Source organism: Salvelinus sp. IW2-2015, unplaced genomic scaffold (genome assembly GCF_002910315.2).
Source record: "Salvelinus sp. IW2-2015 unplaced genomic scaffold, ASM291031v2 Un_scaffold5892, whole genome shotgun sequence".
In the NCBI taxonomy this organism is placed as follows: domain Eukaryota; kingdom Metazoa; phylum Chordata; class Actinopteri; order Salmoniformes; family Salmonidae; genus Salvelinus; species Salvelinus sp. IW2-2015.
The window spans coordinates 17,374-41,771 of NW_019947157.1; the positions used below are offsets into that span (position 1 = coordinate 17,374).

Genomic DNA, 24,398 nt, shown 5'->3' on the forward strand with positions numbered 1-24,398 from the left:
CTATTGGACAAAATACTATTGGACTATACCTATTACTAACTTACTTGGACTATCCTATTGGACTATAGACTATACCTACTGGACATATACCTATTGGACTATAGACTATACTTATTGGACTAATACCTATTGGACTATAGACTATACCTACTGGACTATAGACTATACCTATTGGACTAACTATTGACTAAACTTCTATTGGACTATAGACTATACCTATTGGACTATAACACCTATTGGACTAACCTTTGGACTAAAACTATTGGACTATAGACTATACCCATTGGACTAACCTATTGGACTATAGACTATAACCTATTGGACATAAACCTATTGGACCGGAACCTATTGGACTATAGACTATACCTATTGGAATATAGACTATACCTATTGGACTATAGACTATACCTATTGGACTATAGACTATACCTATTGGACTATAGACTATACCTATTGGACTATACCTATTGGAGTAAACCTATTGGACTAACCCTATTGGACTAAACCTGTTGGACTAAACCTATTGGACTATAGACTACACCTATTGGACTACACCTATTGGACTAAACCTATTGGACTAACCCTATTGGACTAAACCTGTTGGACTAAACCTGTTGGACTATACCTATTGGACTATAGACTAAACCTATTGGAGTATAGACTAAACCTATTGGAGTATAGACTAAACCTATTGGAGTATAGACTATACCTATTGGACTATAGACTAAACCTATTGGAGTAAACAGCTCTTTGCGGTGTGGCTGACACAAACTGCTCGTCTTGTTACTTCCTGAAGTGAACTTTACCTGGCATGTCCCATGTGAGAGGCATCATAGACAGTGGGTCCGCAGCAGTACCACGACACCTTGTTTCCATTCTGGGGAACAAACAACTCCTGCAATAATAACAGTCTGGTATTAATATAGTACATTTAGCAGACACTTTTATCCAATAATAACAGTCTGGTATTAATAATAGTACATTTAGCAGACACTTTTATCCAATAATAACAGTCTGGTATTAATATAGTACATTTACCAGACACTTTTATCCAAAGCGACAGTCATGCATGCATACATTTTACGTATGGGTGGTCTTTGGAATCAAACCCACTACCCTGGTGTCACAAGTTCCATGCTCTACCAACTGAGCTACAGAGAAGGGATCAAAATGTAAACCTTTATGTGTAGATTGACATTCAGTGTCTTTCTTTCCTATTTGATCATAAGGATCCATCCAAAATGGCTCTCAAACGAGCAAAACAAAAGAAGGTCAACATGTCACCTTGGTGCGTGTGAGGCTGTTGTAGAGTCGCAGCTTTGGCAGGTTGGACCCGGCTGGGGCAGACCAGGGGGGCTGTACCCTCTTTCCTTTAACTAAAAAAAACAGAGGACACATTTAATTAGAACATTAGTCAAACGTTTCTCTGAAGAGGGCATGCTGTTAAATGGTGTCTCATTGAAGGTCAGGCAAATTATGGAATTGAATTTCCTCAAATCTCTGGATTCCCCAATTAAAACTTTGATGACATTTTAGTGGTTTGAGCAGGCAACTGTCTGAGGGTATGCAAGCCACCACTCTATTCTGATGGCAACCCCCCCTGGTCTCCAGAGCACAGGAACACCATACAGTCTGATGACAACCACCCCTGGTCTCCAGAGCACAGGAACACCATACAGTCTGATGACAACCACCCCTGGTCTCCAGAGCACAGGAACACCATGCAGTCTGATGACAACCACCCCGGTCTCCAGAGCACAGGAACACCATACAGTCTGATGACAACCACCCTGGTCTCCAGAGCACAGGAACACCATACAGTCTGATGACAACCACCCCTGGTCTCCAGAGCACAGGAACACCATGCAGTCTGATGACAACCACCCCTGGTCTCCAGAGCACCAGGAACACAATGCAGTCTGTGTGCCTTCATCAAAGCTGCAGGCCTGCTCACAGTAGAATTAGTTTGCGTGGGGGGAGGGGTGGAAAGCAACACACTAGCTAGCCCTCAAAGTGCATGTCAAAACACAACACAAAACCCACACAGGAAGGAACACAGGTGTGATGAAAATAAATATATAAAAAATAAAATAAACAATTCAGGGATGGGAAATAGTCCAATGAAACAACCAAACGGTGGTCCTCCTGCCACTAGCCGTTAACACTGTTGACAAATGAATACAGGCCTAAAGAAAAGTTACAGACTTCGATGATTGCGAAATGTAGTCATGCAAATGTTATTATCGGTCCATATTGAACAGGGGCTTGGGCAATATCTGACACTGAATCTATATTGAACAGGGGCTTGGGCTATATCTGACACTGAGTCCATATTGAACAGGGGCTTGGGCTATATCTGACCTATGGTCTATATTGAACGGGGCTTGGACTATATCTGACACTATGAGTCCATATTGAACAGGGGCTTGGGCTATCTGACACTATGAGTCCATATTGAACAGGGGCTTGGCTATATCTGACACTATGAGTCCATATTGAACAGGGGCTTGGGCTATATCTGACACTGAGTCCATATTGAACAGGGGCTTGGACTATATCTGACTATGAGTCTATATTGAACAGGGGCTTGGGCTATATCAGACACTATGAGTCTATATTAGAGGTCGACCGATTAATCGGAATGGCCGATTAATTAGGGCCGATTTCAAGTTTTCATAACAATCGGAAATCTGTAATTTTGGACGCCAATTCTTTTTTCTCATTTTTTTTTATTATTTTTTTTACACCCTTTATTTAACTAGGCAAGTCAGTTAAGAACACATTCTTATTTTCAATGACGGCCTAGGAACGGTGGGTTAACTGCTTTGTTCAGGGGCAGAACGAAGATTTTTACCTTGTCAGCTCAGGGATTCAATCTTGCAACCTTACGGTTAACTAGTCCAACGCTCTAACCACCTGCCTCACGAGGAGCCCCGCTGTTACACGAATGTAGTAAGAAGCCAAGGTAAGTTGCTAGCTAGCATTAAACTTATCTATAAAAAAACAATCAATCAATCATAATACTAGTTATAACTACACATGGTTGATGATATTACTAGTTTATCTAGCGTGTCTGCGTTGCATATAATCGATGCAGTGCGCATTCGCGAAAAAGGACTGTCGTTGCTCAACGTGTACCTAACCATAAACATCAATGCCTTTCTTAAAATCAGTACACAGATGTATATATATTTTTAAACCTGCATATTTAGCTCAAAGAAATCCAGGTCATGCATTCTATGCACGCAGAGTCAGGGTATATGCAACAGTTTGGGCCGCCTGGCTCATTGGGAACTAGTTTGACAGAATTTTACGTAATTATGACATAACATTGAAGGTTGTGCAATGTAACAGGAATATTTAGACTTATGGATGCCACCCGTTAGATAAAATACGGAACGGTTCCGTATTTCACTGAAAGAATAAACATTTTGTTTTCGAGATGATAGTTTCCGGATTCGATCATATTAATGACCTAAGGCTCGTATTTCTGTGTGTTATGTTATAATTAAGTCTATGATTTGATAGAGCAGTCTGACTGAGCGATGGTAGGCCACAGCAGGCTCGTAAGCATTCATTCAAATAGCACTTTCGTGCATTTTGCCAGCAGCTCTTCGCAATGCTTCAAGCATTGCTGTTTATGACTTCAAGCCTATCAACTCCCGAGATTAGGCTGGTGTAACGATGTGAAATGGCTAGCTAGTTAGCGGGTGCGTGCTAATAGCGTTTCAAACGTCACTCGCTCTGAGAATTGGATTAGTTGTTCCCCTTGCTCTGCATGGGTAACGCTGCTTCGAGGGTGGCTTTTGTCGATGTGTTCTGGTTCGAGCCCAGGTAGCGGCGAGGAGAGGGATGGAAGCTATACTGTTCACTGGCAATACTAAAGTGCTATAAGAACATCCAATAGTCAAAGGAAGGTATATGAAATACAAATCGTATAGAGAAATAGTCCTATAATTCCTATAATAACTACAACCTAAAACTTCTTACCTGGGAATATTGAAGACTCATGTTAAAAGGAACCACCAGCTTTCATATGTTCTCATGTTCTGAGCAAGGAACTTAAACGTTAGCTTTCTTACATGGCACATATTGCACTTTTACTTCTTCTCCAACACTGTGTTTTTGCATTATTTAACCAAATTGAACATGTTTCATTATTTATTTGAGGCTAAATTGATTTTATTGATGTATTATATTAAGTTAAAATAAGTGTTCATTCAGTATTGTTGAAATTGTCATTATTACGAATAAATGTAAAATTTAAAAAAAATAAAAATAAAAATTAGGCCATTAATCAGTATCGGCTTTTTTGGTCCTCCAATAATCGGTATCGGCATTGAAAAACATAATCGGTTGACCTCTAGTCTATATTGAACAGGGGCTTGGGCTATATCTGACTAGGAGTCATATTGAACAGGGGCTTGGGCTATATCTGATACTAGGAGTCCATATTGAACAGGGTTGGCTATATCTGACTAGGAGTCCATATTGAACAGGGCTTGGGCTATATCTGACACTAGTAAGCTTCTATGAAGCCCAATGTGTTGCTGCTGAAATAATGAAGAATAGGCCCAACAGCTTTAAATGTAGCATCTCATTCTAGAGCGTCTGTCAGCAGAACACAAGGGTGTTGCAGAAGCCTGAATCTAATGTGACAGTTAGTACCATTTTGGTTATACTACCGTATTACTGGAAATGGTTTAATTAAACTTTCGCTTTCACAATGAATGTCACCTTTCACTGTAGCCATCCGGTGTACGTGACAATAAAACATTTTAACATTTTAACAAATGCTGGAGACAGTAGCTATGAGTATTCTGTGAAAATAGCTGTGACTGGTGTACCGAGCATCATGAAGACAACAGTACAGTTGTCAGGACTACTCTCACAGAATACTCTGAGCTACGGTCACCGTCTCCAGGACTTGTCATAACTCATGTTCTGGGAAAAATAACAAATGTTGTATTGTCACGTACACCAGATAGGTGCAGTGAAAGGTGACATTCATTGTGAAAGCGAAATTCAACCTTTACCTGCAAACCACTCCAGCCCCTCATGATGAGATCTGTTTTTGTGTGCCCCCCCCAAAGGTGCCCATCCCTGATTTAAATAATTCGGGATGCCTGAACATAGGTAGAAGAATGACATTATTTAATTGACTATTTAAATAGCTAGCCTTACCGACATTCCAAAGTGACCATGCACTATCGGTCTAGTCTAGGGGGGGGGGGGGACATGACTGCCCTTATGCAGTGGGCTACTCTAATCTAAGGGGAGCATCCCTATCCTGTCCATGGGCCCTGGACTCTACTCACTGCTGCTATCTGGGCTGGGGATGTCCCGCTGCAGGGCTGCTATGTGCCTGTACCAGCGCAGAGMGTGCACGTGCTGCGKGGCCGGAGGCCTCTGCAGGAGCTCAAAGACCTCCTGGTCCACCCGAGAGGGGCTGAACCCAGCCAGGTAGCTGCGGGAGCTCAGGTACTCATTCAGAGCCACGGTGGCTGTGGCCTCCTCACTTGTGTGCAGCAAGAAGCCATAATCAAAGGCTGTGGAAAACAAGACAGCACACATTCACCCACAGACAAGACACCATTGAAAAACCAAAACTAATTTSGGATTGGTTTCGTCTCTAGACAAGGCAAAGAATTGATGCCYAAGAACGTTGTGCTGCTGTATTTGTTTATCAACCCTCTTGCTGATCAATGCCATCTGAAAGTTGACAACTGGCTAAGAGCTTTGGCTATTCCATCTGATTTGGTGAATTAACTTAAAGGCCCAAGGTATCATTTCAACAACCTGACCCTGCCACTTTGTTTGGTGAACTGGGGGATGGSAGTCTAACCTGTCAAATTCATAAATGGAGTTACAGGATGCAATGAGATGTGCATTATMTACAGTATATTCATKTACAAATACTCAAATGACAACATAAACAATGCAGTATTAACCTTCCATTTTGGTGTTTTGACCACATCATTGGTTATGTTATGACACAGCTGTACTAAGATCATAACAGYGCMGGAGGAAATSTTAACRTATACCTTCAACCTTCCTGTTGTGTTCGTTTCATGTTAATTMATTGTGTTCCCGGTCCAAAATGACCRCCTCATTATAGCTGATTATGAATCCATAATAATACATATATTATCACCTAATATTGTGTTAGATCTTTTTATCAAGTTCTTGTGAACATTACAAGTTTTGAACTTCTATTTGCTATTTATAGCCTGTAGGCCTCATTGACCTGAGCTCATACAACTCRTTTTTGAGTAAAAAAAAGCATAATGTATGGATTATTTTGACTATAACAAATACTTAGATGAAACATATTGTGCTATTTATCACAGACTACTTTGTGTCAAAGTTTAACAAGGACTCTCTCCTCCTCACCAGTGTCATGATGAAAGATATGATCAAGGGCCTCACATACAGTATATCGTTTGGTCATTGTGCTGCCACAGAATGAATTGTGAGCGAGGCCTCAAAGCTTTATATACGCAGAAGCTGCAAGAAAAGCTCTTATAATTATTGAAGCAATGTTGGATTTTTTTGTGAGAATGCCAACAGGTGTGGTTCCCTTGGGGGATAGATTCTATTGGGAAAGGTTCCCATGGGGGTTGTCATGGAAGCCAATAAGGGGGGGGGGGGGTGAGGTGTGTGTGTGCTCAAACACACTGCATGTGGGGGTCTGGGAGATGGAAGTGTTCCATCTGATGAATGGACGTGTGCCTGAAATAAATGTTATACACTAATTGTCCTCTCACCCATTAATGTCTAATGACCATGTCCCGTTTTTGACCGGGAACACCACAGGTGTACAAAAGTTAAATAAAACACCCAAAATGTTATGAAAATCATCAAAATGTATTTGGTGTGTTCAGATGCCAAGTGTGGACAAAGTTATAGAACCTTATGACAATCAGATTAAATTAACTAMATTTTTCAGAGGAAAAAAAACATGTAAATCGGTCCAATTCGACCGGAACACAGCAGGAGGGTTACCAATGGAGAGCGCTCAATGTTGAGAGACTGTTTGTAGACGACTAGCTAGCAGTAGTAGCAGATATTTCACAAGCCATCTAGCTAGCAGAGGTAGCAGATATTTCACAAGCCATCTAGCTAGCTAGAACAATTGATTGTTATTCTACGGTATTCCTGGAAAAGGATGAATTGAGCTTTCGCTTTCAAAATTAATGTCMCTTTTCACTGTACCTATCCGGTGTATGTGACAATACAGAACATTTTCTTCCCAGCACACGACCAATGTCAAGAGCTGGAGACAGTGACAGTAAGCTATGAGTAACGTTATTCTACTAAAATAGTCGTGACCGGTGTACCGAGCATCACGCAGCCACAAGTACACCGGTCAGGACTATTTTCACAGAATACCCATATCTACCGTCACTCATGACTCATGTTCTGGACATTCACTGTGAAAGCGAAAGCTTGATTCAGCCCTTTCCAGTAATACMGTAGTATAACCATTAATAGTACTACYAGCTGGACGGCACTTTGATTTAAATACATTCGTGACGCTTGATCACACCGACAGTGTCAACCAGAATGGCCGTTGCAGTGCGTTCTTTGCGGTGCATACGTAGGATTTATCGAACGTATGCATCAAATTGTATGCGTAGACGGCTYGACAGAAATGGTAGCAGAAGGTGAATGTTTAACTTGTGTTGCACACGTCTCCAGATGATGCTGCGTACCATATTGCACATTGACGCTATAGATGTGTAGAATGGCATTCATTTCATTGACTATATAAATAGCTAGCCTTACCGTAGCCAACATTCAATATCGTGCAATAATTTATATTCTGAGAACGCGCATCAAACTATGAATACACGCATTTGCCTTGAAGAGCCGCTGCTGATATTTGGAAACATGAAAAACATGCATCGATTTCAATACTTACCTAWCTCTCCCGAGCTTGACATGTCAACAGTCTGCAATTTCTGATGCAACAATAACGTGCCCGGACGTACACKCTCTCGCTAGTCTAGACCAATGACTGTATTCTCTAGACATCCGCGTTGCCTCCCGTTWTTTATGGTCGTCACTAGTTACCACAGCCACAAAGTCAGAAGGCTCAACCAATCATTTGAGGGAGTGTGATTACGAGTAGGCCGGCTCAGAAGACTCGCTTACCCGACCAATCAGATAAGGGAGTGTGGTGACGCGTATTCCGGTTCACGGGACCCGCCTCATTTTCGAAATGGAATATATTGTGTTCCAAGTTTGAACCAAATTACTAAAGACATTCGGCAACACGAATTGGCAATGTCACTAAAATGCATAACATTGAGAAAGGATAAAAGTGTTGGGCAAATGGGTAGGTAAGTTCCACAAAGATGTATGGATGCCACCAGGGGAAAGACAAAAGCCAAAGAGAAGAATGCTGCTGAAATGAACAAGAAGGCAGTAAGTTTAAAGACAGAGCACTAATTTATACCATACACTTTTACAACATTCATTTCTATTTAATATTGTTTAAATACTACACCAACAATGGAATGTTCCTCAATAAAACTGAAGATGAGACTTTGAAACAGGTGTTCTAACTCTGTGGTCACTAAAGACCCTGTGGCCCTTATTGCAAGAGTATGTCATGATGGGTATCATTTAATGTGTAATGGATCTAACTGTATTCCTATCATGTAATACTGTCTAAACAAGTACCATGTATGAATAATGTATTTGTAACAATATCTGCAAAAACAAACATTTCAAACAAAGTTACTTTTGTCCTCCGAAGAGGGGGGTGGATGGGCCAATAATAATAATTATTTTAGATAGTATATAAGTGGGGTTAGGGTGTTGAGTTTCCCCTTACACTATAAAGAGCTTTGGAGGTCTAGAAAAGTGCCATTTAAATCCAATTAATTATTAAATGTTTTGCCAACTTAATCATATGTTTGACATCGTAAATGATCGTGCCCCTAGGTTATATGAAAAACCACATTGATATGGTCTATAACCACCACAGTTACAATAGCAGAGCTGGTGTTATGTCTTGTAAAATCCCCAGAATAAACAGCACTGCGAGGAGAACGTTTTTCTATACAGGCATTTGTCTATGGAAAAGCCTCCCCTTAGAGATTAAGCAAAGAAAAAGTAGAACTGGCTTTAAAAAGCAGGAAAAGGTTTTCATTTGGAGAAGGTTGTCTAAGTAAGAGAAACCACTCCACTGCTCCTTGTGCTCCTACTGCTTGTCAGGTGTATTTATTTGAAGGATCGGTATGATGTGCAATTAATAGATTGTTTTAATGTGAAATGAATACGGTTGATTTTTAAGGTTTGGGAAAAGTGCAATGAATAGTGCCACTTTTTAGGATGTCAATATAAATGAATGTATTTATGGTTGTTTGCAATTTTGTCTTGCCTTTTAATCATTGCATGTGGTATTGTTTTTACCATCGAGGACCACAAAAGCAAGCGTTTTAATTTTCAAGTGATATCCTCTGGGTCCACATTGTACATTTTGTTGTATATGTCTTTTACCCAAAATAAATGAAATGTAAAAAAAGAAAATCTTCCATAGCTTGAAGACCCTGCGCCTTTGTACAGTTTGATTGGCGACAACTAGTCTTACTGGTGTCCGACACATAACGAAGAAGACAGACAAAATACTTTACAATTTACATATAGTTAAAAACATTAACGTGTGTGTGTACGCATCTATCAGTTACACATACAGTACATGTCAGTACATACACACATCAAGTAGGTCACACAGGGGAGAAGCATTGTGCCGTGATGTGTTGCTTTACTTGTTTTCTGAAACCAGGTTTGCTGTTCACTTGCACTATAAGATGGAAGGGAGTTCCATGCACTCATGGCTGTATAATACTGTACGTTTTCCTTGAATTTGTTCTGGACCTGGGGACTGTGAAAAGACCCCTGGTGGCATGTCTGGTGGGGTACGTGTGTGTGTCAGTGCTGTGTGTAAGTTGACGATGCAAACAATTTGGAATTTACAATGTTTCTTATAAAAACAAGAAGTGACATAGTCAGTCTTTCCACAACTCATAGCCAAGAGGGACTGGCATGCAATTTATATTAGCCCTTTGATTACAATGAAGAGCAAGACTGTAGTTGCTAATGCTTATATGGTTGAATTATCAGCATACATGGACACATGCTTTGTTTAATGCCAGTGGCAGGTCGTTGGTAAAAATAGAAAAGAGTAGAAGGCCTAGAGAGCTGCCCTGCGGTACACCACACTTTACATGTTTGACCTTAGAGAAAACCCTCTGAGTTCTATTAGACAGATAGCTCTAAATCCACCATATGGCAGAGGATGAAACGCCATAACACATACGTTTTCTCAACAACAGGTTATGGTCGGGGCGGCAGGTAGCCTAGTGGTTAGAGCATTGGGACAGTAACCGAAAGGTTGCTGGATCGAACAAGGTAAAAATCTGTCGTTCTGCACCTGAACAAGGCAGTTAACCCACTGTTCCTAGGCCGTCATTGTAAATAAGAATGTGTTCTTAACTGACTTGTCTAGTTAAATAAAGGTTAGAAAAAACTGTACAGCTCCCACAGTCTTCTTATTATAAATTTCATTCAACCAATCATCAGTCAATTGTGTCAGTGCAGTGCATGWTGAGTACCCTCATCTATAAGCATGCTGAAAGTCTGTTGTTAATTTGTTTACAGAGAAATAGCGTTGTATTTGGTCAAATAGATTTTTCCCCCAACAGTTTGCAAAGAGCTGGCAGCAAGAAAGGTACACTGTTAGAACCAGTAAAGGTTCTAACACAGTGATGGAAATTGGTACAAAATACCAAAAAGGTGGACTGCAAGGCTATGTTAACTTAAATAAATGTTTATAGTATGTGCCTAGGTGCCAAATAAAGTAACAGGGTTGAAGTTTATCWTAAATCAGCCAATCAATAAAATTGACATTTCTGTGAAACTGTGTTTTATTTGTGKATTTTGAAAATAAAGACACAAAATAAAGGTGTCAATTTGTTTGTCTACATGTCATTTTAAAAACGATGATATTGGACTAAACCTACAAATATGAGTAAAGGCAAACATGATAAGCTTGCAAGCTGAGTTTCAATAAGACATACGATTAACACTTTGCATTAAGAACGGTTGGTTTTATTATAGCTAATAAATAACCAAATCATTGATGGATCACTAGAAAAAACAAATGCATGTCTCTCATCTGCCCCTGCAGCATACTCGTCATCACACTCCCTCATCTGATTGGTTGTTTCCCACTAACTGTAAACCGGCATACTCGTCATCACACTCCCTCATCTGATTGGTTGTTTCTCACTAACTGTAAACCGGCATATTCGTCATCACACTCCCTCATCTGAATGATAATTTCCCACTAACTGTAAACCGGCATACACGTAATCACACTCCCTCATCTGATTGGTTGTTTCTCACTAACCGTAAACCGTGACATCCCACTGACATCCCACTCCCTCATCTGATGGGTCGAGTAGGTGGGACTTCAGCTTTTGGCTGTGGTAACCAAAGATTATGCATATACTGACAAGAAACATGTCTCTCAGCCCTAACAATGGGAGTCATTGTCCTCAAATCAGCATCTGCGGCTGTCTAGCTCCCACCTATCCTTTCTTCGGATTGGTGGATACATCTCTTTATTGTAATCCTTTTTTGAATATTCGATGAGGGTTGATGACATCAACCGCCTATATTCAATGGAGAGAGAWGCTATTTTACTAGCCTCATTCCATATGCATAGCCATCTCGAGACAACCCCGATATAAAGTGTTTTTTCTCAAAGTTGCCGGGATGTCMCGTGTCCTACTTATATCAGAACACTCATAACAACTTAAGCATTACGAAACTTCTATTAGATCAAATAAACCTCACCGAGCAAATAAACCTCACCAAGCAAATAAACCATTAATATTTTTGTTGACCAAATTCGACACTCTTTCATTGACCTCCATTCAAAAACTCCTTGCTTGGTGTGCGAAACAACGAAACACTGCCACCTGCTGGAGGGAGACAGATTTCCCGCCGAGTTGGTTCTCTCTTCCACCTCGGTGGTAAAYAGTGAAGACKTTTTATATCTCAATKGTTGCCTCCCACAATTTTCAAATAGGGCTCCGACAAAGATKATCTATTATATTGACAAGACGGTTGAGTAACCACTATAACAATGGAAATAYATGTCCTYAAAGATKGAAGGCAGGGAGAGAAGGCGAGATCAGGTGGGACCATTCTAGCCAATGAGAGGGCAGATACGCTTATGAACAAGAGGCACAACTCTGATATAAAGTAGTTTTTTCCAAAGTTGCCAAAATGCCACGTGTGTCCRCTTCTATCAGTGCCTTCGTAACAACCTAACCATTATGAAACTCCTATTCAATCAAAKAAGGCTCACGTAGCAAATTAGAATTCAATTTTTTGTTGACCAAATTCCCAATCTTTCATTGACCTCCATACAAAAAGTCCTCACTTTGTGGTCTTATTTTCATGGACACAGTTTGGGCTATGTAATCCCTCTCGCTTCTTCTTCTCTGGCTCTGACGAGAGGTTCCGGAAATGGATTCTCAATCCTTGTAAATGCAGTGGCGGTCGGTGCCGTTTTTGATGAGGGAGGACGATTATTGTTTTCATGAGCAGGGCCTTATTTCTATTACACCATATTGGATGACTGTCATTCATATTCCATTCACCCAGYTCAATGTAACATCGATAGGTTCAGGCTACTAYATGATACTCAAATTTTCCCTATACCCATCATGAGGKTGCTACAACCTAGCCTTTAAATKAAAGTTTACAAAGTAGGTGCACAGGTCGAGAGAAAAATGTTAGTAATCAAGGTGACAGACATCAACACACCTTGCACACTCTTGCCTGCATCTAGCTGATACAGGGTGTAATCATTAGTCCAACAGTTGCAAACGAAGAGTTTCTATTGGACAAATTCAGGTGTTTATCCCCGTTCGTTCCATTTAAGAAACGTTCAACAAAGAATCGGCAGAATAAATACACCCCTGATCACATGCAAATACAGTTCACTTTCATAGCAGCACAAAACAGCATGAACATTTTGCTTAACCTTTCTAGGACACACGTTCCGCTCAAAAGCAGCGCGGGGAAAAAATATTTTGGGAAATATGTAACTTTCACACATTAACAAGTCCAATACAGCAAATGAAAGATAAACATCTTGTTAATCTACCCACCGTGTTCTATTTTAAAATGCTTTACAGCGAAAACACAACATATGATTACGATAGATCACCGCCAAGTCCAAAAACACACAGCCATTTTCCCAGCCAAAGATAGGAGTCACAAAAAGCAGAAGAGATAATTAATCACTAACCTTTGATGATCTTCATCAGATGACACTCATAGGACATCACGTTACACAATACATGTATGTTTGTTCGATAATGTGCATATTTATATCCAAAAATCTTAGTTTACATTGGCGCCATGTTCAGAAATGCCTTCAAAATATCCGGAGAAATTGCAGAGCCACATCTAATAACAGAAATACTCATCATACACTTTGATGAAAGATACATGTTTACATAGAATTAAAGATACACTTGTTCTTAATGCAACCGCTTGTGTCAGATTCAAAAAAACTTTACGGAAAAGCACACCATGCAATAATCTGAGACGGCGCTTAGATATAAAAACATTTCTCCGCCATGTTGGAGTCAACAGAAATACAAAATTACATCATAAATATTCCTTACCTTTGTATCTTCATCAGAATGCACTCCAGGAATCCTAGTTCCACAATAATTGTTGTTTTGTTCGATAATGTCAATTATTTATGTCCAAGTAGCTTATTTTGCTAGCACGTTTAGTACACATGTCCAAACGCTCCGCAGATCCAGGCGAACTCGGACGAAAACTTCAAAAAGTTATATTACAGGTCAATAAACTGGTCAAACTAAGTAGAGAATCCATCTTCCGGATGTTGTTATCATACATATCCAATAACGTTCCAACCGGAGAATTCCTTTGTGTCTCTAGAAGTAATGGAAAGTAAGACGATATCATTTGGAATGCGCATGACCAGGAACTGGCAATCTGCCAGACCACTGACTGAAACACCTTCCATCTGGCCCCACATCACAGTAGAGGCTTCATTCAACGTTCTACAGACTGTTGACATCTAGTGGAAGTGTAGGAAGTGCAAACAGATCCATATCTTACTGGGATTTGAATAGGCGATGAGTTGAAAATCAACCACCTCAGAATTTCCACTTCCTGTTTGGAAGTTTGCCTGCCATATGATTCTGTTATACTCACAGACATAATTCAAACAGTTTTAGAAACTTCAGAGTGTTTTATATCCAATAGTAATAATAATATGCATATATTAGCATCTGGGGCAGAGTAGAGGCAGTTCACTCTGGGCCCGCTATTCATCCAAAGTGAAAATGCTGCCCCTATCCCTAAAAAGTTAATCCTTTTCACATCTACATGCTGTCCTCCTCTCACCTTTTCAGTTCACTTGTGGACTTCAGTGCACAACACATCAGCTGTCTGTGACCAGGTGAAAAAACGTTCTAAGCCAAACCTTCATATCATAACCGCTACACACAGCCTACATCGTTGTCACCATATTAGCTAATAACGTCGTAGTCAACATAGCTACTGGATCTAACACGTTAGTAAACCTTTACAATCATGCAGTACAGTTTACAGTCGGCAAGCCGTTTAGCAGTTACACCGGCGGCCCGGTGGCAATAAATTAATAGAACAAAAGCTTACCTTGACTTGGAAGAGTTCCAGTGTTGGATAGCCATAGCCAGCTAGCTAACATATCATCCCTCTCTGTTTGATGGCTGTGTTTGAGTAGGCTAAATGAGCTAGCTGCATTCGCTATCTTAGTGAAAGTGAAAAGAATACAACTAAATATAGGTAGCTCTCTTCCTCTCGCTCTCTCCTACTTCATTTTTTAATAAATAAATGAGTTCAAAACTGTTCAACTATTGCTTTTCTCTCTCTTTGAGTCAATTATTCACCACATTTTATGCATTGTATTGCTAGCTAGCTGTAGCTTATGCTTTCAGTACTAGATTCTCTGATCTCTTTGATTGGGATAGGTTGGAGGACATCCTCTGGAAGTGTTCATAATTACTGTGTAAGTCTATGGAAGGGGGTGAAAACCATGAGCCTCCTAGGTTTTGTACTGAAGTCAATGTACCCAGAGGAGGACGGAAACTAGCTGTCCTCTGGCTACACCCCGGTAATACCCTACAGAGTGCTGTTTAGCGGACGTCCTGCTTAGGTGAGAAAAGGGCAGGGGTTAGGGGGTGCTGAAAAAAACAACCTTAAGAGCAATGCCACTTTGGGTGTGAACCACTGAGTGCTAATTTGAGAATGTGTTAGCCACAAAGAGTTAGCTGAAAGGAAGAAGGAGGGTAGCAGGCATGCTAGAAGAACCGGTCACCTGCAGGAAGAAGATTTTTGCTCTAGCTTTTTAGCTTAAAATATAGAGATTTTTATTGTATCATATTTAGATTTTTATTGTACCTAAAGTAAAATTCTAGAGGAATCCTTAAGGTTATCTCATTGATGAAGTGTGTTAAAGTAGTTGTTAGAGTTTTTTACACCATCTGAGGGATGATCATCCTGAGGCGGGAGACAAAAAAAACTTTATGAAGTTGTAGAAGGTAAGAAACCGTTTTCCTTGTTATTGAATGTTGTGCTAAAATTGTAATAGACCACAACAAAAAGTTGGGTTTAGTTAAGGGCACTGAAGGTGTCTATCAATTTAATTCACTGTTGAGTTCTGAAACCTGTGTCGTCATAGAGTCTCACTAAACTCACTAAACCCTAAACCTCAACTAAATTTTGTAATAAATAATGTGGAAATTGAGCAAGTTGTAAGATGACTAAACTCTTGGAGTAACCCTGGATTGTAAAACTGTCATGGTCAAAACATATTGATGCAGTAGTAGCTAAGATGGGAGAGAGTCTGTCTCTAATTAAAGCGATGCTCTGCAGCACTATCAACAAGGCAGGTCCTACAGGCCCTAGTTTTGTCCCACCTTGACTACTGTTCAGTCGTGTGGTCAGGTGCCACAAAAAAGGACTTAGGAAAATTGCAATTGGCTCAGAAAGGGCAGCACGGCTGGTCCTTGGATGTACACAGAGAGCTAATAATTATTAATATGCATATCAATCTCTCCTGGCTGAAAATAGAGGAGAGATTGACTTCATCACTACTTCTATTTATGAGAGGTATTGACATGTTGAATGCACCGAGCTGTCTGTCTAACTACTGGCACAACAGCTCGGACACCCATGCATACCCACAAGACATGCCACCAGAGGTCTCTTCACAGTCCCCAAGTCCAGAACAGACTATGGGAGGCACACAGTACTACACAGTACTACACAGTACTACATGGAACTCTATTCCACATCAAGTAACTGACGCAAGCAGTTATATTATTTAAAACAGATGAAAAAAACCCACCTTAGTGGGGACTGTGAAACACAACAATTGGCACAGACACACGCATACACACACACACACACTATACATACACATGGATTTTGTACTGTAGATATGTGGTAGTGGTGGAGTAGGGGCCTAAGGGCACACAGTGTGTTGTGAAATCTGTGATGTATTGTAATGTCTTTTAAAATTGTATAAACTGCCTTAATGTTGCTGGCCCCAGGAAGAGTAGCTGTTGCTTTGGCAGCAGCTAATGGGGATCCATAATAAATACAAATACAATCATGGCGTTTTTACTCTAGGTTTCTGAAATAGACTTGATTAATTGAGGATTTTTAGCATCTGGTTAATTAGTCTATCGGGAACCCGAGTGGCTTGGTATAAAGTAACCTAACCGGAGACCCAACTATAGGTACTAAGTGCATTGGTAGGAGTCATAGGAGGGGTGTCTCAGGGCTAAAATGTGTAAAAACCTGTTTTTGCTTTGTCATTATGGGTATTGTGTGTAGATTGATGAGGGGAAAAAACGATTTAATAATTTTAGAATACGGCTGTAAGCTAACAAATGTAGAAAAAGTCAAGGGGTCTTAATACTTTCCAAATGCACTGTACTTTGTCAAGGTGTACGGCCCGTCAGACGACCTGGCCAATCAACTGTGGATAGTGCTGCAGCAGGCCATGGGCAAAGCTGGAGGCCGCAGTGACGCGTGGTGCAGTGCATCCCAAACACTTACAACACCTTGACAGTTATTCAAGCTCTACCACAACACTGTGTCCATCAGGGTGCAGGAACTGGCTGCAGAGGACATGACGGTCAACAAGACTGTGTCCCTCCTCACCTGGTTTCCTCAATTAATACTTACAAAAGTAAGTCTATACTACCTCTCTGTGACTCGTACAGACAATTGTAAATTGTTTAGATAAGATTTTATGAATCAAAGGGCAGTACAGAATAAAGCCAATGTCAAATCAATTATTTTCTACCTTCAGTCGTGCTTCTACTAAAACTCCAGATCTAACTGGGTTATCATAAAATCATGGAATTTATGTCTGTTACTTGGTCTTAGCAGGTGAATGATTTTTTTTCAAATGATTATTACTAGTTAGCTAGCTATGCTCCATACAGAATTAAGCTAGCGTTTTGATTAAATTCAAATAGCTTGCAAAATAACTTTACCTAAAACCTGTTTGGGATAGGGGGCAGTTTCACGTTCGGATGAAAAGCGTGCCCAGAGTAAACTTCCTGCTACTCAGGCCCAGAAGCTAATATATGCATATTATTAGTTAGTATTGGATAGAAAACACTCTGAGTTTCTAAAACTGTTTGAATGATGTCTGAGTATAACAGAACTCATATGGCAGGCAAAAACCTGAGAAAAATCCAACCAGGATGTGGGAAATCTGAAGTTTGTAGTTTTTCAACTCATTGCCTTTCTAATATACAGTGTAAATGGGGTCATATTGCAATTCCTAAGACTTCCACTAGATGTCAATAGCCTTTAGAACCTTGTTTCAGGCTTCTACTGTGAAGGAGGAGAGAATAAGAGCTGATTGAGTAAGAGGTCTGGCAGAGTGCCATGAGCTCAGTCTCGCGCACACCCGTGAGAGGTAGCTGCGTTCCTTTTCCTTTTCTAAAGACAAAGGAATTCTCCGGGTTGAAACATTATTGAAGATTTATGTTAAAAACATCCTAAAGATTGATTCTATACATCGTTTGACATGTTTCTTACGGACTGTAATATAACTTTTTGGACTTTCGTCTGAACTTGCCCACGCCTCTGAGTTTGGATTTGTGAACTTAACGCGCGAACAAAAAGGAGGTATTTAGACATAAATTATGCGTTTATCGAACAAAACAAACATTTTATGTGGAACTGGGATTCCTGGAAGTGCATTCTGAGTGAAGATCATCAAAGGTAAGTGAATATTTATAATGCTATTTCTGACCTTTGTTGACTCCACACACATGGAGGGTATCTGTATGACTTGTTTTTGTGTCTGAGCGCCGTACTCAGATTATTGCATGGTGTGCTTTTTTCAAATCTGAACAGCGGTTGCATTAAGGAGAAGTATATCTTTATTCTGTGCAATAACACTTGTATCTTTTATCAAAGTTTATGATGAGTATTTCTGTAAATTGACGTGGCTTCTGCAAATTCACCGGATGTTTGAGGCACAACATTACTGAACATAACGTGCCAATGTAAACTGAGATTTTTGGATATAAATATGAACTTTATCGAACAAAACATACATGTATTGTGTAACACGAAGTCCATATGAGGGTCATCTGATGAAGATCATCAAAGGTTAGTGATTCATTTTATTTCTATTTGCTTTTTGTGACTCCTCTTTGGCTGGAAAATGGCTGTATGTTTTTTGTGACTAGCTCTGACCTAACATAATCATATGGTGTGCTTTCGCTGTAAAGCCTTTTTGAAATCGGACACGATGGGTAGATTAACAAGAAGTTAAGCTTTAATTTGGTGTATTGCACTTGTGAATGTATGAAAGTTAAATATTTCAAAAAATATATTTTTGAATTTCGCGCTCTGCCTTTTCAGCAGAATGTTGTCGAGGGGTTCGCTAGCCTTAAGAAGTTTTAATCGATTTGGTAGCTAGTATCAGACTACAACAGTTAGTTACAAACCCTTAATAACAATGACTTGGACAATCACTTGGCCTAGTTAAATAAAGTAAAAAAACATTTGCTTCCAAAATGTATTACAAAGAAGAAAAAAATACTTGCTACCTAGCCACAAAAGAAAGACATTTAAACGTACCCACTATGACAGCTAACAGCTAGGATTCATTGGTGGACATTGGACAATCAGTCTGTGGTAAACTGGTGACGCACGTCGTGATTGACAGGTGGTTGCGCTAGACAACACGGCCCATGTGAGCTGTCACCAACAACCAACCAGTGTAGAGTATGCTCGGTTATGAAAACCAAATCTAATTTGTTATAAGAAACAGGTCCCACCTCTCAGAGCTTCTGCCCTCTCTCCTTGATTGCACATCTACAAATACTTTTTTCACTGTAGGGCTGCTAAGTCCTGCCAAAAGTCTGTGAGCAAAATTGACATCCGCAGGTGCAATTATTGTTTAAGAATATTAACTTACAACTACACTTTTTTTCCCCTTCATTGTCACAACTCATCAGTTACACACTTGCCAATTGTGTTATCAACTACAAATCTATTGTACATGCTCAAATCATTGTCAATGATTTACATCCATACAGGTTTATCTGCCCAGCTTAGACCACTGAGGTATAATAACAACTGGAGACTGCATCCAAGATGTCCAACCTTCGTTTTTTCAAGGTAATCTACTAGCGTTCGTATACGCCGATACATGGACCGTCTATATCCGGGTTGTATCCAGGTTATAAGGACCAACATCTCATGTGCACTAGCATCGAGTTCCGGTCATAGCAACTTTGATCAATGGAGGAGGAAATGGCGTCCCCCTGAGAGGGCAAGAACGAGATGTATGTTAGGAGAAGTGCAATATTATCACAAGGAGACGTATACTTGGAATACCGAGGAAGAATGGAAGGAAAGAGGTGGAGGTTGAAGAGAGTGAGGGAGGCAGAGGGTGGGATTGAATCTGTTGAAGATGGTGGAAAAAAGGGAGATGGTAGGTCGAAGAAGGCTGGTGGCAAGTGGCAAACAGACTGAGCCGTACACCGGATCCAGTTCTGGAGGAGAAATGGAAGTGAATGAGGGGAATTACCAGAGGTGGCAGGTTTGGTGAGGTTCTTGGAACCCGAGCCTTGCACCGATGGTCAGGATAAAGATGAGTCTGTTCGGTAGGAGTGACATTTTTGGAGAAAGTGGACCCCTGCCTTTTGACTCATTCATATGTGGTTTCAGGGTGCGTGAAAATGGAGTTGGGTGCTGAGGAGTCGATGAAAGTAATAGATTAAAAAATATATATATTCTGCCTCAGTGACAATTATTTTAATAATTCAATGGATGTTTTGTGCACAAAGCTGATGACTAAAGTGCAGTGCTTGACTTGGACTGAAATAGGTTCTGGTACAAACTTTAGGTGCAGGAGCTCCACAATACTTTTTGAGCTAACATTCTATAAGATGAACAGGAGCTCAAGCAGTAGAAAATGTGAGGTGCTGGTACTCATCTCTGGTGAGCTCCTGCCCAAGTCAAGCAATGATAAAGTGTCTTTATTATGCATTTGAAATCTGACTTCACTATGTGGTCGTGTATGGAAATTCGCTTTCTGGGACGGGTGTCAGAAACTGCAGTACCGAAGCCAAACTGTAGGAGCAGTCGAAACCGTGATTCTAGACCGGAACCGTGGCACCTTGGGAATAGACAGTCAGCCTTGAATATACCCTATCTATGCAACCTGGAACGTGCCAGAGCGTCCGACGTAGCCTACTACCCAGCGTGGTGTAGCCAGCTAACTTGTGTGCGTTGAAATCGCTGCTGAAATGTTTTTGAACTAAAATATATTTGAAAAGGAGCCATTTGAAGATACTACGTGAGTTTAATTGTTGATTTCAACTGTTATCAAACTATTTAGTTAGCTAGCTGTCTGACCAACGTTATCTAGCTAGCTAACGTTAACATAGCTAACTAGCCGGCGCTTCCACAATTTGCTGCTAGCTAACGTTAGCTAGCTAGCTAGTTAGCTAACGGCAGGATAAGCGGACAGTTAGTTACGGATGAATGTCACACTAGCTATATTAACAAACAAGGCAACTGGCTAGTATCTTTCTGCCTTGGAATTCACAAAGTTGATCTGGCATTAACGTTAGCTGACATAAAGATATTATAAATTAACCCCTTCTGTCTGTGCTGATATCTTGCTTGGAGACCATGATTCCGTTGATTCAGGTTGGTTGTGTTTCAGCTGTGTTTTATGCAGTCGTGCTGCGCATCTGTCATTGGCCAAATCAAAAGCACTGCTTTATCACACCATCACGTTACTAGATATTTTGCTCACTGAATGGAACAATGTTTCCCACCCACTTGTCACATCTGTTTGAGAGAAGGTCCTTTCTAAGTAGCTCATGAGAGTGGGTGGGTCCTTTCTACCTAAGTAGCTTACGAGAGAGGTAATTTTATAGTATTATTGCTCGTGTGCAGCCTGTGTGCTTCAATTTTTATCATGTGATGATGTTTTGGTGATGTTTTGTCATGCGTTTTCGACTGTAGAGTACCTCTGGCAGAGTCATGGCAGAAGCTCACCAGGCTGTGGCGTTCCAGTTCACCGTCTCTCCAGATGGCATTGATCTGCAGTTGAGCCACGAGGCCCTGAGACAAATCTACCTGTCTGGCCTGCATTCCTGGAAGAAAAAGTTTATCCGCTTCAAGGTGCTCCAACACTTAAATTGTATTCAAACTTTGTCTCAAGGGAAATTAGCCACCAGGCATACCAATACCAAGTTATACAGATCACGTAAATACARCCAACAGTGACGTTGATGTGTCAAACAGCTGAATATAATTTCCTCCACAGAATGGGGTGATGACTGGGGTGTACCCTGGCAGTCCCACCGGCCTGATGTTAGTGGTGGGGCTGTACATGGGGAGGGCAAAGTACGTCCAAGCTGACCCTTCCTTGGCACTGTTCACCAAAGTGGGTGCTCACCTGCCTGTTAGGTAAAGTATATAATCACATAGATAAAATGACAATTGATGGATGTTTATGGCCAGTAAGTGATGCTTTGCCTCTCTCCTTGCAGTCGCTATATGTCCTTTGAGAAGCAGCAGGTGGTTGGCGGGGTGCTAGTTGGCACAGGGCTCTGGGTGGCTATTTTTTTCACCATGCGAACTGCACTCAAGTGGCTGCTCTCCTGGCATGGATGGATGTATGCCCGTCACGGCACCGTGCCATGGAGAACACGCATCTGGCTGGTGAGTCGACTGCAAACGACCATGTCMCGTGTTGCCTCGTGKGAAACCAATGCCGGGTAGAGGYGGGGGCTACAGAAATATTATACCTAGAAGGATMATATGTCAGAAATATCTCCCCCAGACCAAATAAACAAAAGACTGGTGCAAAGAAAATATATATATGATCCTTTTTATTTGAAGGTAGACTTCTTTAACAGACCAGGCCATATTTATGAGTGCAGGTCCTGGTGAAAATCTTCTCCGGCAGGCGGAATCCCCAGTTGTACAGCTTCCAGACATCGTTACCACAGCTCCCTCTGCCCTCGGTGAAAGACACCATCAATAGAGTGAGTGACAGAAACAAAACACATCTCCGCTTAACCATCTTCTTTTTTTTTAATGGATTATAACCATTTACTAGAGGGGTACAATGTGGCTATTTATAGAACTCCTGAAGGTGTGCAATGTTAGATTGTCATACATGTTTTCTCTGCTAGTACCTTGAATCTGCCCGTCCGCTCATGGACGACGAACAGTACTTGAGGATGGAGGTTCTTGCCCAAGATTTTGAGAAAGGCCTGGGTCCTAAACTTCAGTGGTACCTGAAACTCAAATCCTGGTGGGCTACAAACTATGTAAGTCACATTTTAATTAAATATTGTTTTCATCAGATTTTCATAGATAGCTTCATTTATTTTCCATAGCTTTTCGTATGATTCCGACATGTCCATCTTCTGCTTGTCTTGCTGTTCTCAGGTCAGTGACTGGTGGAGGAGTACATCTACCTAAGAGGCCGTGGACCAATCATGGTCAACAGCAACTACTATGCAATGGTAAGAGTCAGAACTAGCATTATATATAATCAAGTTGCTAGGAATGTAATAATATCACAGACTTACTGAACCCAGGGGCGCAACATCACAGAGACTCCGGGAACGCTTGTGAAACAGACCAGACAGACCAGGCTGGGGTTTGAGAAGTGAAAAATATTCAAAAGCTATTTATTTTCTCGAAATGTAAAGGCACAACCTAGATTGGAGCCAATGTCTTACGTAGTTGAACATGTTATTACTCCAACCTCGTGAAACTGACACGTTTAAATATTTGTCAAAAACCATTAAAACATACAATCTACCTGCAGTGAAGCCGCTTAACATTTACATTACATTCAGTCATCTAAAAGACTCCCGTCCAGAGCAACTCACAGGAGCAACCAGGGCACGTCGACAGATCTCCCAAAATGGGGACATGAACCAGCGACCTATCGGCCACTGGCCCCAAGCCCCCAACCGCCAGGCCACCAACCCTCCAAGATCCCCCCACAGTTCCTGAGAGCTGCCCCTCAACCATCCAAGACCCCCCCTGAAAAGAACAACCTCTCCCACCATTCCACACACCCAAACCACCCCCAAGCCACCGTCCCCCAATGCCCAAACCAACAAAATGAACAAAAGAGAAAACAACAGACATCAAGGACAACAGTAATCTAAACAGCAAGGCCAACTGGATAAGTTGGTGTGGCAATATTTACGTGTGTGTGTGCATTTGAATGCGTGTGTGTGTGTATATGCATCATGCGTACAAGCACCTGCGCGGCATCAGCCTCAGTCAATATCATTTTTAACTTTTGTCTTTGACTGTCATTCTATCCCCCAGTCAGCAACTCCACTCCCACTTGTCTCCAGTTCCACATCTTAACCCTCAGCTTCCCTCAGCCTATCCCACCTATCTCTCCTGGCCACCCTCTTCAGATTTCTACACACCATATATCTTTCAACCATGTTGTGACACACTTTGAATCTATCTAATGGAATAGAATCCACAGATTGCTAGTTGAAGATTAATACTTTTACTAAGACTATTAGTAATTGACTGACCTGGTCTCTCCAGATCTCCCAACAATGCTATTTCTAGGGTCAATTTTAGATTAATGTTCTGATTTTTCAGCCATTCCTGAACCTGAGACCAGAAACAGGCTACCTGAGGGCAATACCAAAACAAATGGTCTATTGATTCTGTATCCTCACAACAAAATCGGCAGAGCTAAGGGCTAAGGAGTTCATCAGGTTGCTGGCGAGAGCAGTGATGCT

General features: G+C 41.0%; 2 protein-coding genes across 3 annotated transcripts; one reads left to right on the plus strand and one right to left on the minus strand.

The window, feature by feature from the left end:
- Positions 1-802: 802 nt before the first annotated feature.
- LOC112078580 (cysteine--tRNA ligase, cytoplasmic-like) lies at positions 803-8,052 on the minus strand. Its single transcript, XM_024144772.2, has 4 exons — positions 7,925-8,052; positions 5,319-5,549; positions 1,285-1,376; positions 803-895 (listed from the first exon to the last, which is right to left on the minus strand). The coding sequence occupies exons 1-4, from the start codon at positions 7,944-7,946 to the stop codon at positions 803-805; spliced, it is 438 nt and encodes a 145-aa protein (XP_024000540.2). The 5' UTR covers positions 7,947-8,052.
- Positions 8,053-20,791: 12,739 nt separating this feature from the next.
- LOC112078579 (carnitine O-palmitoyltransferase 1, liver isoform) lies at positions 20,792-23,142 on the plus strand. Of its 2 annotated transcripts, XM_024144771.2 has the most exons (7): positions 20,793-20,950; positions 21,628-21,786; positions 21,932-22,074; positions 22,158-22,329; positions 22,551-22,655; positions 22,806-22,943; positions 23,065-23,142. In XM_024144771.2, exons 2-7 carry the CDS (start codon positions 21,646-21,648, stop codon positions 23,095-23,097), a joined length of 732 nt encoding a protein of 243 aa, XP_024000539.1. In that variant the 5' UTR covers positions 20,793-20,950; positions 21,628-21,645; the 3' UTR covers positions 23,098-23,142. The 2 variants fall into 2 exon arrangements, with proteins under 2 accessions (XP_070298191.1, XP_024000539.1); XM_070442090.1 differs by lacking the exon at positions 23,065-23,142 and having other exon boundaries at positions 20,792-20,950; positions 22,806-23,037.
- The last annotated feature ends 1,256 nt before the right edge of the window (positions 23,143-24,398 follow it).

Coding starts and splice junctions, on each gene's coding strand:
- LOC112078579 (XM_070442090.1), top strand. CDS start 21,646: ATGGCAGAAGCTCACCAGGCTGTGGCGTTCCAGTTCACCGTCTCTCCA. Junction 22,075..22,157: donor GGTGCTCACCTGCCTGTTAG/GTAAAGTATATA, acceptor CTCTCCTTGCAG/TCGCTATATGTCCTTTGAGA. Junction 22,330..22,550: donor GGAGAACACGCATCTGGCTG/GTGAGTCGACTG, acceptor TTATGAGTGCAG/GTCCTGGTGAAAATCTTCTC.